This window comes from Pongo pygmaeus, chromosome 10 (assembly GCF_028885625.2).
Source record: "Pongo pygmaeus isolate AG05252 chromosome 10, NHGRI_mPonPyg2-v2.0_pri, whole genome shotgun sequence".
NCBI classification, from domain to species: domain Eukaryota; kingdom Metazoa; phylum Chordata; class Mammalia; order Primates; family Hominidae; genus Pongo; species Pongo pygmaeus.
In genome coordinates, this window is record NC_072383.2 from 26,575,813 (window position 1) to 26,590,843 (window position 15,031).

Below are 15,031 nucleotides of genomic sequence, written 5' to 3' on the forward strand. Positions count from 1 at the left end.
TCTTGGCCTTAGTTTCCTGTTCTGAAAATTACAAGCAGCATAATCTCAGATAGGTAAGTTACTTTCTAACTTGAACTGTGACTTCATGTGTAAAACTGAGAGGGCAGTGGTGGAACTGCTCTATCGAAGTGTTGTAAAATTCATCCAGCTACTGAATTTCACAACTCTAAAGAACCGTGCAAAAAGTAATGGTAACATGAATAAGTTAAGATTTTAAACATTTAAGACACTGTGTGTGTGAGTGTGTCTTATTTGAGATGGGAAAATGGACAGTAGAGCTAGAGACATGGACAAGAAAACATGTTCTTCAGGCTACATTCCTAGGTAAGAGTATTAAGGAGACCCATAAGCACTGAAGCCGGAGTTTGTTTGGATTTTCTGAATATATGACATGCGCACAACATACACGTGCAAAAATTATTCAGGAAAATCCTGTATAGACACTAACAGTTATATTTCTATTCAACATGAAAAACGTGCCCTAACATTCTACTTGTTCTAGTGATCTGTTTTTAGTTTACCAAATTAGAGGTTTGGACTTCACACTGTAACCTTCGAACATCCCTATGCTTGGCTTGACAAATAACATAGACATAAAGACAACACAAGGTCATTTCAGCTAGGCTAAGCTTCTAGCAGAGGAAGAAAGATGAATTCTTTTTTAAAAAGTTTATTTTCATAAATTACAGCAAAAAACTGGACTTTTGCTATAGATCATTAGTTATGAATCCTCCCTTTTTAGTAGCTCAAACATATTATATTTTGAAAATATGTTCATGATCTTCTTAGTATGATCTCCATTATTGAGATGTGTGCCTTTCCTAGACAAGGCAATATTTTATTTTTCCCTGTATTGTAGGAACTTGAGAACATTTTCGATGACAATGATGATAATGTGATAAAATTTAGCCTCAGCTCTAGAAAGTTGGCCACATGAACCTTGCAAACTAATTTTAGTGCAAAATAGAAAAATTATTGAGAGAAGATATTGTTTTATTTTAGTTCTATCACATTACTTATCATGTGACCTTAAGCAAGCCATTTAACTTTCCAAGCCCCATTTTTTTCCCCAAAATACTGAAACATTACTGAGAATCAAATGTAATAAGGCATATATAAACAGCCCTTCAATAAGTTCCTATTGTATAGGACTGGTCTGTTCTACATCTGGATCTCTAATGCAAAACAATGTATTGGGAAAGTACCAGGCATTGATAAACATAAGACATTTATTAATTATTTGACGTGTAATTTAGAGGCTCCAAATCCCAATGAGACAACAACATGACTGGTAAAACAAAACCTATCCCTGCTTTAAAGATCCATAGACTCATGGAGTCTTAGTGATTATGTTATACAAACTCTTACTTTACAGATGAGAAAGTAGAATAACAGTTATATAGTTAATACATGGCAAAGCAAAACTAAAAGCCACCTTTATATTAAGCCATAAGATTTGTAGGTGTATCAAATATTAACCACTGCCATGTCAGTGATAAGATGACTCAAAAAGTAGTCTAAGACACACTTTATCTTAGCCTCCTTTTAATTTTTTAAATTTATTTTTATTTTTATTTTTTTTGAGACAGAGTCTTGCTCTTCACCCAGGCTGGAGTGCAGTGGCTCACTGCAACCTCTGCCTCCCAGGTTCAAGCAATTCTCCTGCCTCAGCCTCCCGAGCAGCTGGGACTATAGGCGGGCACCACCACGCCCGGCTAATGTTTGTATTTTTAGTAGAGACGGGGTTTCACCATGTTGGCCAGGCTGGTATCGAACTCCCGACCTTGTGATCCGCCCGCCTCGGCCTCCCAAAGTGCTGGGATTACAGGCGTGAGCCATTGCACCGCCCTAGGCTTCTTTTTAAAAATGACCCATAATATAACTTCTCTTTGCCCCATCTTATAAATATAAAATATTATTCAAGTCCAGAAACAGGGTCTATTCTGATCTGTATAGCTGGCTATTATTTTAGACAGTAGATTACAGGCTTTGTGACTTTTTCCACAAGATATGGATTATTTTCTACATACAAATAGAAAGCAATTGCAGGGTCATGATGACACTATGAGTCTGTGTTTCAGCATGTCTATGGGAAGGGAGTAAATTGTCTTTTTAAGGAAAATTTACCTGGTGGTTGCAGATAGTAATATCCAGTGCTATTAAAGTGAGAATGAAAATGAATTTATTAGAAAAAGAACTCTATACTTACTTTAGGGTTTCAAGCCGATTTTAAAGTCACATTTCCACCTACTTAAGGGAAATATTTTCTAGTCGAATTAAATAATGCATATGGCTTTACCATAAGGTAGAATTTCCAATAGGATGTGACTCAGGAAAAAAAAAAAAAAGGCTTGAGCTGAGTTCTGAAGGGCAGGTAGGATTTAATAGGTAAAAAGGGAGGGAAGAGAGTCTATTGAGAGGCAAGAGCATGTGCAAAGGCCCTGTGGCATGAAGGAGGAGTCAAGCACTGGAAAGTTAAAGTAGTATGAGAAGAAGGGCAGTGTGGCTAGAACAGAGTGCATGAAGAAGGATGGAGAGAGGAGAGTCCAGAAGGTGAAAAGGGGCAAGATCACCATGGTTCAAGTTAGGTGGGCAAACTCCTCTCCACTACAGATTCACAACACATGGCTCTTCCTCTCAATGTTTTTTTTCATGCTCTCCTTTACAGAGTTGATATTTCTGACCTGGGCTGCCCATACTTTATTAAAGCATTGTTTCACTGTATTGCAATTACTTATTATTACATATCAGTTTCTACTAGCAGACTCTGAGTTTCTTGAGGACAAGAAGTGTGCAATACTTATGTTCCTTTTTCTAGCACCTAGCGCCATTCCTGACAGATGTGAAATATATTTAAATATTTTCCATATGGATCAATCAGTTAGGTTCAGTCTTTCATTAGCAGGCACAGTTATTTGTGCTTACATCACCCCAGAGAAACGGTCTGATTCTATATGTGCAAAGTCATTAAAATCACTGGGTAAAAAGAACAGTCTAAGTACAAAGCCTAATTCAGTTGCAACAAATGAAAACTTATTAAAATCTGCATTCCAGGAGCTCAGGGACCTGGTCTGTCTGGTTCAACGCTCAGTGCCTGGAGCAATGTACATACAAAGTAGAAATCACAAACTGGTTTACAGAGTGGATAACTATGATGAAAGTTCTGAGATAAGAATGCCTTAATCCTAAGCTTGGTTTTGCTAATGATTTCTTATGAGGCTGAGTAAATAACTCACATTGTGTATCCTTATTTTCCCCATCAGTGAAAATTAATCTAAGTAAATAACTTAGATTGTGTAGCTTTACTTTTCCCATCAGAGAAGTATTATAAAATTCAGTTCGAGCCCACAAGGAAATCTAAAGCTGAGTAGGTGAAGGCTGCTAAGTTATATCTCATGGGTGCTCTCCTCATCTAACAACAACTGTTCCCGCAGAAAGAGAGTAAATGGCTCTTAAGAAATCAGCCAAGTCTATTTTAAAGGGAAATTCAGTCTCAACATATATTATAATGCAGCAAAAAAGAAACTCAGAGATAGATTCTGCTTAACATATTTTGTTAGTAGTTATATGACATAGTAAATTAGACTGAGGGTAAGAAAGAGACACAGGTATGTAAAAGTGATCTAAAAATCATTTTGAAAAAGGATTAACTTTTTTGTTGTTGTAAAAAGAAATACCTTTGAACCTTAATGGTAGGTCCATGGGTATATATTTATGCTAATATCATACCAAGAGAAAGGTTGAGTGAAAATATAAAACTGTCAAATACTGGGAACAAATTACACAAAGCTATTGCTAATACCCTTAATTTTATAAGGAGTAAAGTGTAGTCATTTCAAATTAATACTGTAAGCTCTTTCATTAGAATATTAGTTCCTTGGTGCAGGTCTTAATCTGTTATACTCCCAGTACTTAGCATAGCTCTAAAATAGAGAAGAGTATTTTTTCACATCTCAAATATTTATTGATAAATAGAAAAGACCTGTATCGAGTACCTTCCTTACCCCACTTTTCAGGCTAAATATCACAAATTAAATCTTCCCTTGACTTTGAAAGTTGAAGAGGTTTCTTAGGAATATGAGATATCAAAATTATTTTTGCCAAATTGTAAGTAACTCTTGGGCCCTTTGACATTGGGAAGAGAATGCTGTTGATTTGCCTGATGTGTTGTGGCATTTAGTGATGGTTCTTCCCAAGCTTTACGGATAAAAAAAAAATCAAGTGTGCTAAGAGGATGGGGAACATAAGGATAACTATCCATTCTATGAAAAACTAGCCCAAATGCCCATCAAGCAACAAGTGGATAAAGAAAATGTGGTATATACATACCATGGAATACCACCACTTAAGAACTAATGAGTGCTCTTCCATTTGACAACATGGTTATCCATGTAACCAAACACCACATGCTCCCCCAAAACTACTGAAATTAAATAAATAATAAATTTATAAGAACCTGACAATAAAATAATCTTTTAGGCATAAAGTCGATTTTACTGACATTTATGCACTTAGACACATTGTATAAAATAAAAAGAATAAAAAATACAGATATGCTCAATAAGCACAATATTTTTTAAAAAACTATTGTTAAGAACCAGAAACTAACTTGACCATTCGGTTTGCACAGGATTGTTATACAATCAGGACTTGCTCTAAACTTGTCTTGTTCCTTCCAAAGAAAATCTGATGGAGGTTGATGCTTTGCTTCAGATGCTGCTGCCCATACCTGTAATAAAATTGTTAATGACAAATGCCACTGGAGTTGAACACAATTTTGTAAATGTCATAGGGTTACTCCAACATAATCTTTCTGAACAGATGAGGTTTTAAAATATAATGACTATATCATATACAATGTCAAGCTATGCAACACCGAACAGCTACTCTACAGGGATTAAAGGAAAAAACAAGAAAGAGAGGACCCCCTCCTGCATGAGCTAATTACCTGTTCTCTAAGCAAATAATCTCTTTGTTTGTCTTTTCAGGTTTATATTTACTTGGTTTCAGGAAATTAAGAATTTCATTTTAATAGAAATTCATTAAGAATTTCATTTTAATAGAAATTCATTAAGAATTTCATTTTAATAGAAATTAATTCAGAATTTCTATTAAATTCTGAATGAATTTAATAGAATGAATTCTTAATGAAATTCATTAAGAATTTCATTTTAAATTATAAAAACAAAAGATATTGCACACAAAATTGAAGACAGCTGTGGAAATTTAACTGTGGGTATTAATTAACATCCAGAAGATGGACAAAGTGTGGTAATTAACCAACAACAACAAAATCACATCTTATGTACAGATCCAGATAGAGTGATAACGAGACAGTGCTGAGCCACAGACTGACAGTGTCAACAAGTTTGTCCTGTACAATTCTAATGTACAGTATTTATACTCTTATACTCACTGTTACTGTGGAATTTGCCTGCATTACCATATTTGGAAGGAATCGGTACAAAGAAATGGTTTGTCCATTCACATTTTGCTGGAGAATATGATCTCCAATTGCCATTTCTTTGTCAAGGGAAGAGTTAATGAGCTTCACAAACAAACCCTTGACATTCACTTCAGCTATTTCAACATCTCCAAGAGAACTAGAAAATAAAACACAAAGATTGTAAGGTGCCTTCGGATAAGAGTGTCTTTGACTCACTTTAAGAAGTGAATAATAAACTGCTTGAAAGTTGTTCTTAAACTGTATATTCTATTGGGCAAATTCTATATAGAAATAGTATATTTTGTAACCTCAGACAAATGGCTTGAGTTTTTAGTTCTATTTCTTTATCTGTGCAATAAAATAATCTATGTCACTTAAAATAAAGAAAACTTAAAAAGTATTTTAGGTGTCAAGGTATAAAAGCCACAGGAAGTTGTGAATTATAATAGTTTAAATTTCCTACTGTTCAAGATAAAATCATTGAGACATGAAACTCTCAAAAGTAGATCAAGAGACAAATCATTTACTTTATTTCTGATAAAGTGACTGAAGATAAATAGCAACTATGTGATTACAAGATTTTTGAAAGGTAAAAACATTGTATAAACATAAGATGGTATTTTTCACCTTTTAACTTGTGTTGAGAGCTAAGTATATATGATCCAGGGACCAGGCTAATCATTTATATATCATTATATATCAGTGTTTTTCAGATTGTGTGTCACAACTTATTAGTAGCTCAAAAATCACTTTGGTAAGTGGGGCCCCTCATCTTAAAAATAAGATATATTTGTACCAATAATAATAACAATACTACTTATATGCCAGGCACTTAAAAACACTATATATCTAATATCTCTATATGTATATCTATGTCTATGTTTCTATTTATTTATCTATCTACCTATCTCTATATATAGTTCTCCACAATTTCTTATCACAGTTCCAAAATCCAAAAAGCTCTGAAAAACCAAAAAAAAAAAATTGTTAAAACATATTTGAAGCAAAGCCTGGTCCAAAACTGAGGTGAGGCTATTTATAGTCTTTGTTCATGGTTTATGTGAATATTTATATATTTTTCTGTGAAAAGATTAATGTTTGATTTTTGATACTTCTGTAATCCCTGACAGGGTGTTATATGATATGTGTTCTAAAATTTCCTTTCCTAAAATTGTCAAAATTCTGAATTTGGAAATATGTAAGTCCCCAAGTATTTTGGTGAAGGCATTGTGGACTCATGGTAACTCATATAATTCTCACAATAACATACAAATTTCTCATTAAAATACTTCTACATATTTCTTACTGAAGGTCATATTAAAAAAATGTGAGGAACACTGTATTATCTCATTTAACTCTTAAAACAACTCAGACAGGTAGTATTTTTAGCCCCATTTTATAGATAGAGAAACTGAGGTTTAGAGAAATTAATTCCCATGTACAAGGTCAATCAATAAATGTTAATCCTTGTCCTTCTGCGTCACTCAACGAGTAAAATCTCAAATAGGTTTGACCTAACCATTCAGGTTGTTTAAATTCTGTACACACCACGGTGGTTGAACTCTGCTAGAAAACGCACACACACAGATTGCTGCTACCAAAAACTTAGTGGTCTCCAACCACACCTGGGCCCTTGCTGATTGACAGCAAGTTGTCATCTTCATGAGCCAAGTCAGCAGCTTCTGCCATCCTTCAACAATGTTTAAATCCCTGCCCCATATCTCTATTCTCACTCTTGGCAAATTATCTCACTAAGAAAACACGGCCATCAGAGAGACTAGTGCATTTCCCTGCTTCCCACTTAGAAACAGGCTCTACTAGGCTATCGTATAGCAGAGCCTACCTTTTCTCTGTAGCCCACCCCATTTCCGTGGAAGAGGCCCCTTCTCCCATCTGCAGTGAAGCCCTCTGGTCACTAACTCCTCCTGATGCTTCAGCAACTCAGTCCCCTCATTGTCCTTCCTTTCTCCTTTAACATCAACTTCTCCCTCTGGACTACCTGTTTCCCCCAGAAAGGTACATATCCTTGAGGGGCTGCTACCTTAAAAAAGAAAAACGAGAACAGGCCTTCTCCAGCTTACAATTCCTACTGCCATCACAATGTAGCTTTTGGAAAAGGCTATGTCACTAATTAATCACCTCTATTTACTTCACAACCACCTACCTCTGCCAAAGACCTAGATGACCAGTGTCCCTCACAATCAGTAAATTGAGTGGCAACTGTTAGTCTATATCTTCATGCCTCTTCAGTATTGGCCTCTGCCAGATATGCCCTGTTTTAGGAAACTCTTCCCTTTGCTTGTTGAAGTCAACTGTTTTGCCTCTATCAGTCTTGTTACTTTTCAACCCCTTTTTCAGATTTCACCCAGCCCCTTCACACATCTCCCAGATGTTGATCTCTGGGATTCTGTTCTTAGCTCTCTTTTATTTTCCCCATTTATCCTTATAGGTGATCTTATCCATGAACAGTGTTTACTAACCATTAATACACTCATGACTGCTAAAACTAAATCTCTTGCCTAGACCTACCTACTGAGCTTCAGATCCACAGAAACAACTGACCACAAGATCCTAAAAGGTACCTCTGATCTCATCACTTTGGCCTGTTGTAAATTTACTCTCCCAACCAGGAAACTATTCCAGTGAATTGCATCATTTACCCTGTTGGCCAAGCCTGAAACTTCCATTACTGTTCCAGTTTCTTATCCTTCATTCCTTATTCATGACCAGGTTCTGCTGATTCTTCCTCTTTAGTGGCATCTGTTTACATTTGCTCTCCATCCCTATGACTGCTGCCTTTATAGTGCTCTCATCATCTCTGTGAGACATTGAATCGGCATCCTAACTATTGTCTTCAGTCTTACCCCCTTCTAAACATTCTCCACTTTGCTTCCAGAGCAATCTTTGTACAATCCAAACCTATTTCTGCTTCCCTCCTGGAAATCCTTCAATATCTTACCATTTCCTTCTATAGAAAACACAAACATCACAGCACTCAAACAAAGCCCTACCTTATCTGTCAGCTTCTTTAACCCCTTTTTCCTTACTTCCTACCTTATGCTGAAATTGCAACCATAAAGAATTCTTTGTAAGAGCATAATTCATGCTGCTGCAGGCTTCACTCACCATATGCACAATACTATTTCCTCTTCTTGTTTCCCATATCCTTACAAACACTTCAAATTTTCAGCCTTCTTATTTTTTTTCCTATCATAGGTACAAAATGGAATCTCATTGTATTTAAATTTGTTTTTCCCTGATTATAGTGCAGTTGCACAAGCTGCTTATTGGCTACACAGTTTTCCTCTTGATGAATTGCATGTTCATATCATTTCATTCACTTTTCTGAATTCACATTTTTGTAATTGATTTATGGTATTCGTAGCATAGTACTTAATTATATGCACATATTTTCTGGAAGAAGAGACTTTAAAAAATACTTCGTCTATAATGTTTCTTATGGTATAGTTTACATTTCTAAAATTTTTACTGTGATAAAATTTATCAATCTTTTTCTTTATAGTTTCTGCTTTTTGTGTCCTATATAAGAAATATTTCCCTGCTCTTATGTCATATTTTCTTTTAAATGTTTCAATAATTTGCTTTGAACAGCTTTGTTTGTATGTATATATGTGTGTGAGAGTGTATTTCACATAAGGAGCTAATTTTCCTACTTAATTAGATTGTCCATCATCTCCCTGCTGATTTGTAATGTCACCTTAGTCAAACAGCCAGTTTCTGAATATTGTAAGGCTTCCTAGCTGTTCCGTTGATCTAGCTGTTCAACCTGTGTCTATGCCAAATGGTTTTAATTTATATTGTTTTAGATGAAGTCTTGATTTTGGTTGGACAAGTCCCCTCTCATTTTCTTTTCCAATATTGTGTTAACTCTTTTTAGATTTTAACCGTTTGTGGTAAGCAAAATAGCTGTCCAAAGATGTCTATCTCTAATCTCTGGATCCTGTGAATATGTTATGTTAGATGGCAAAAAGGACTTTGTAGATATAACTAAAGTTATGGATGTTAAGATAGGGAGAGTATCCTAGGTTATTCAGGTGGAATTAATCTAATCAAATGAACCTTAAAATTAGAGAATTTACTCCAACTGGAAGCAGAAGAGAGCTGCAGCGGGAGGGAAGTCAGAGAGAATCCAAGCACGAGAAGGATTTGATGCACTTGCTGGTTCTGAGATGTAACGGCTCATCTGCAAGGACTGGGGAGAGGCCTTTTGAAGCTAAGGGTGACTGCATGCTGACAATAAGGAAGTACTATCACCGCAAGGAACTGAATTTGGCCAACAACCTCAAAGAGCTTGGAAGCATATTTGTTTCAGTGTCTAGATAAAAGCCTATTTGACATCTTAATTTTGACCTTGTAAAACTCTGAGAAATCAGCTGAGACAACCCAGATTTATGGCCTAGGGAACTATGTGTTAATAAGTGGGTGCTATTCATGTTATTTTAAGTCAGTAAGTTGGTGGTAATTTGTTATGGCAGCAATAGGACACTAATATATATTTCTTGTGATTTTTAGAGTCAGTTTGTCAGAAATGTTGCCCTGTTGGCCTACAGTTTCAGTCCCAATGTTTTCATTGGATATTTAGTCTAGTGTCTCGTTATTCTATTTTTCTGTTGATAAACCAACTGCCAGCCGATATTTTTGTTGTTTGTTTGAAGGTAAATGTCCTTTTTCTCTGGCTGACTTTAAGACGTTTTTTGTGTCTTCTGTTTTAAAAAGTGTTTTTTGTTTTTGTTTTTGTTTTCATTTTTTTTTTTTAAACAATGTACCTGGTTTGTTTGCTGGCTTTTTTTCTGTCTTTTAGCCTGCTAGATGTTGGTAGTACTTTTTGAATATTTGGCTTGATGTCTTTCATTAGTCTGGGAAAATCTTCTTTTGTATTTCCATCAATACCATTCTACCTCAATCTTTCTTCTCCTTCAGTGACTTTAATTAGAAGTAGATTAAAACAAAATCTTGCCTTATTTGTCTCTTATACTTATTTATAACCTTGCTATCTGTGATTCAGTCTAGATATTTACTTCTGAGAATATTCCAGTTCAGTAATTCTCTCTTCTGCTATATCAAATGTAATGTTAAACCCACCTATTGAAATAATAATTTCCGTTACTGGATTTTTTTTACTTCTAGAAATTGTTTATGATTTTTTTAGTTCCCAGGTTTACGTTAAAATTTTTATCTTGTCATTTAATTACTTGAATATTTTAGTCATTGTTAGTTTGAAATCCTGGTCAGATGACTACAATGTCTGGACCTTCTAGGCCTGTTTCTGGTGTCCATTTTTAATCTTCGTGTTTGGTCAGCTCTTTTCTTTTGTATACTTTTTGTTTGTTTGTTTGTTTTTGTTTAGTGCCTAGTATTACAGAGAAAAAACTGCAGAGATAACTTAAGGTTCTGTATATTTTTTCACTCAAGATTTACTTTTGCTTCTGGTAGGCATCTAAGCTGGGAACAAATCACTTTAAATTAAATGTGAAATAACTGGACACTGTACTGGTCTGTTTTGCATATAGCCTTACTCTTCCATCTTTCCTTGAAGTTCCAACTGAAAGCCTCAAGTGACCCTCCACTTTTTTTATAGGCTCTAAATGCCAACTTTTATTCGCCCAGTCATATGAATCTTGAGAAAAACTTCTAACTTCTCAGTCTCTTAGTTGCGGCTTTCAAAATTGGCAGCTGTTTTGAGGAGAAAAGTGGCTCTAAATGTCAGGCTATCACTCTGGATTTTGTCTCTCAAGAGGAATTATGAAAATAATGGGTGTAACCTTCTATGAAATCTCTTGATATACATTATCAAATTCCCTTCAAAATAGTGGTCTCACCTGCATTGTATGAGAATGCCTTTTTTATAGAGGTTCACTTTTGAACAATTTATGTCATAATTTCTTTTCTTCTTTTTCTTTTGCATTATCATTATGGTTCTTACCAAATTTTGGATGTAACATTTTACTCTTTGACATCCCTGGAACTCCTCTGTGTCATCCTCATCTTACTGTTACTAAATTCTCTACAGGATGTTTTTATTTTTTGACAGAACATTCTTTTGTTTTTCAGACTTGCTTTTTTTGCCTGGGAAGATGAGCACTAATTTGACTTTTGTTTTTAAACAGATAAGACCCTGGAATAGCTCAGCTATTCCTTTGTTATTACACATATAGCTGGATATTTACAGTTGCTTTTCAAAAATCCTTCATTATACAAGCGAAGTGCTTATTCATTAACCTTAAATTTTTATTTGATGCATATACATAGAATAAATGTTCTTGTCTGAAGGAAAAAACAACATTGTCCATATCAGAGCACTTTATTTGCCTTCTTTTTGATATAAGATCAATGCATGGAAATTCACAGAGGCAGGCTGTTAATCTGCTGTCACACAGCCTTTAGTAGTTATCTTTTTCTCTTCCCTGCCAGCCTTCCCATTTATCTTTAATAGGAAAGTGACCTGAGACCTCTACTTATAATTTGTGATTGGCTGAGAGTGGAGAGTGATGTTGCAATCACCATCAGTAGCCTTTGCACAGTCTCTATTTGTAAAGAGATTGAGGAGAAACATGGCTATGTCACTTTTTAAACAAAATTACTTTCCATTATTTAAGCACTAATTTATCTATTTGTTGGGCTCTCCTTGATAGCTCCATGCTATTCGTCTGCTTTTAGGTTTCTGATATTCTGCAGTTTGCTAAAATTATCTTTGAAGTTCCAGTTCTTCCAACCTGTATGTACCTAACATTTCCTATATAGGTGTTTATAGTTGGGGGCATATGGGCTGATGAGGGGATACAGCATTTAAGAGTCCTTAAATTTTTAAAGGACAAAGTTAGAAAGACTCAGGGAACTTAATTCAGTTCATTGGTACTATAAGAGCCCTCATGCCTAAAAGTTTTGAAGGTAGATCCTTAATGTAATGGAGATGTAAATTTGTACATCACTACTACAAGGTTCTAAATCATCCAAGGGAAGAATAAATGGGGTTTAGTCTGAACAAGAATCCTTTGGGAAGATGAGGATATTTGCAGCCTCAAAATTGTTTTAAACCAGAACCATTCGTGTGTTTATCATGATCTCAGTGAGGTCCATCTGAATCCAGAGCTTACTATCATTTTGACTCTAGACTTGTAGGATGCAGAATTTCTTGGGGGTTGAGATGGAGGATGAATGAGAAGTTAGCCTTCTTAATATAGTTTGATCACACCTGAGACATCTAGAACTAAACTTGAAGCCAAGGTAAAATCTTGGATATAGGGACAGGGAGCATGTGTAACTAGTGAAAATCCTAATAGTGTCTCTACTTTGTTTCCTGTTTGCCTACAACTCCTTTTTTTTCCTTCTGCTGGCAGATATTAAACAAATCCCTAGAGATAGTGGGTGGTAGTAGGAAAGAAACAACAGCTTTGATTGAAAACAACCAAATTGAGAATCACCTTCTGTTTCCAGCCTAGATGAAGTTACAAGAAGTGACTTTAGCCTTCCATCTGAAACAACTAAAAATCTGGAAAAATATATGAAACAATATTTTTGAAGATATTTGATACTGGTCAACAAATAATAGTGATACTTGAGAGACAGAAGAGAAATGTAGTGAGACTTAAAATTTCCCCAGATTATTTCTCGAGAAAATTTCCAGGCTGCATCATGGAGGGTGCGTTCTCTCTGACCTGAGGAGATGGAGCTGAGAGTCTGGGGAGACCAAGGTGGCTGGAGGTCACAAGCAGAGTATCAGAGACGGGAAGCTGCAAAAAGAGTGCTGGCGATTTTCAGATGGTCCCCTTTGAGTATTTAGCAGAAGATTGATCAGCACATGTATTTGAGTAAATGCCCCAAGACTGTAGAAAAAGACTATTTTGAAAAGATTAGAAGGAACAGTACTTGAAGCTCTCACAGGGTAAGGAAGTTCCCACTAGCCAGACTGAAAAACCTCATAATTAATGGGGCCTTGCATAGAGTACTAAGGAGACTTTTGCCTCAGTAGTGGAGAATAATTAATAACAAAGTAAAGACATTGCTTTGTTTCCACCTAACAAACTGTAAAAGCTAGTTTTTAAAGCCTCAAACTATTTCCAAGTAACTTAAGTGGGTCCCAGAACAAAACTCAAGAAATGAAAATTCATAGAAATACAAAAATATTCTAGCCCCCAAACAAGGTAAAATCTACAATTTCTGGCATACAATAAAAAATTACCAGGCATGCAAATAAATGGAAAAATACAACCCATAACAAGGGGCAAAATCAATCAAAAATGATGCAGAACTGACACAGATGTTAGAAATAGTAGAAAAGGAAAAATCCTTATAACTGTATTTGCATGTTCAAAATGTAGAGACATGACTGTAATTTAAAAATACACTGGATGGGATTAACATAATAGTAGTCATTGCAGGTGAAAAGATCAGTGAACATGAAGACATAATAATATATACCATCCACAAAGAAACAATCAGAGGAAAAAGTACATAAAAAGATAAAAAATAACAGAGCATTAGTAAACTATGGTACAACTTCAAGTGGCCTAATATATGTGAAATTGGAGTCCCTTAAAAGGAGAGAGGAAGCAGGGACAAAAAATATTTGAAGAAGTAATGGTAAAAAATTTTCCAAATTTTTAAAATTCAAAATCTATAAATATGCAAATAAAAAAAGTATAACAACACCAAGCATAAGAAGTTTGAAGAAAGTTACACCAGGCACATCATAATCAAATCTCCCAAAAACAATGATAATGAGAACATCTTAAAAGCAGAATGAGGGGGAAAAAAGAGACATATGTGTGCAGAGGAGCAAATGTAAGAATGACAGAAAATTTATTAGAAACAATTTAGACAAAAGGTAGTAGAGCAAGATCTTGAAAATATTGAAGAAATGAGAAAAACTGGGACAAAGAGAAAACAAATAACAAGAGGGTAGACTTAACCTAATCATATTAATGATAACCTTAAATGTAAATAGTTTAAATGCCCCAATGAAAAGACAGAGATTTTTCAGATTGGCTAAAAGAGCAAGTCTCAACTATATGCTACCTATAAAACATGCACTCTAAAGACACAAATAATTCAAAAGTTAAAGTATGGAAAAATATATACCATGCTAACACCAGTAAAAAGAAAGCTCCTGTGGCTATATTAATATCAGACAAAATATATTTCAGAATAAAGAATATTGCCAGATAAAGAAAGTCATTTCATAATGATACAAGGATCAATTCATCAGAAGGATATAACATTCCTAAATGTTTCTGTTTCTACATCTAATAACAAAGCTTTAGAATACATGAAACAAAAGTGATTGAATTGCAAGGGAGAAATCAACAAATCCACAACTTTGGTAGATATTAATACCCCTCTCTCAATAATTGATACAACAAGTAGACAAAAAAATCAGCAAAAAGGCAGTAGACAACACTATCAACTAACATGACATGGTTGACATGAAACACTCTACTAAACAACAGCAGAATACATATTCTTTTCAAGTGCACCTAGAACATTTACCAGAATAATTACTATCCTGGCTATAAAAGAAGTCTCAGTAAATATAAAAAGATTCAAGTCATACAAAGTATGTTCTTT

The 15,031-nt window shown here is 34.9% G+C and overlaps 1 protein-coding gene across 13 annotated transcripts in view; it reads right to left on the reverse strand.

The window, feature by feature from the left end:
* LMNTD1 (lamin tail domain containing 1) overlaps positions 1–15,031 on the reverse strand; it is a 113,247-nt gene that overhangs the window by 44,890 nt on the left and 53,326 nt on the right. For 12 of the 13 annotated variants that reach the window (XM_054443176.1, XM_054443175.1, XM_054443173.1 and 9 more), the window contains 2 exons: positions 5,417–5,603; positions 4,610–4,729 (listed from right to left, as the gene is read on the reverse strand). In XM_054443176.1, the coding sequence (XP_054299151.1) occupies positions 4,610–4,729; positions 5,417–5,603 (307 nt within the window). The remainder of the gene's footprint in view (positions 1–4,609; positions 4,730–5,416; positions 5,604–15,031) is intronic. The other variant, XM_054443169.1, reaches the window with a different exon arrangement.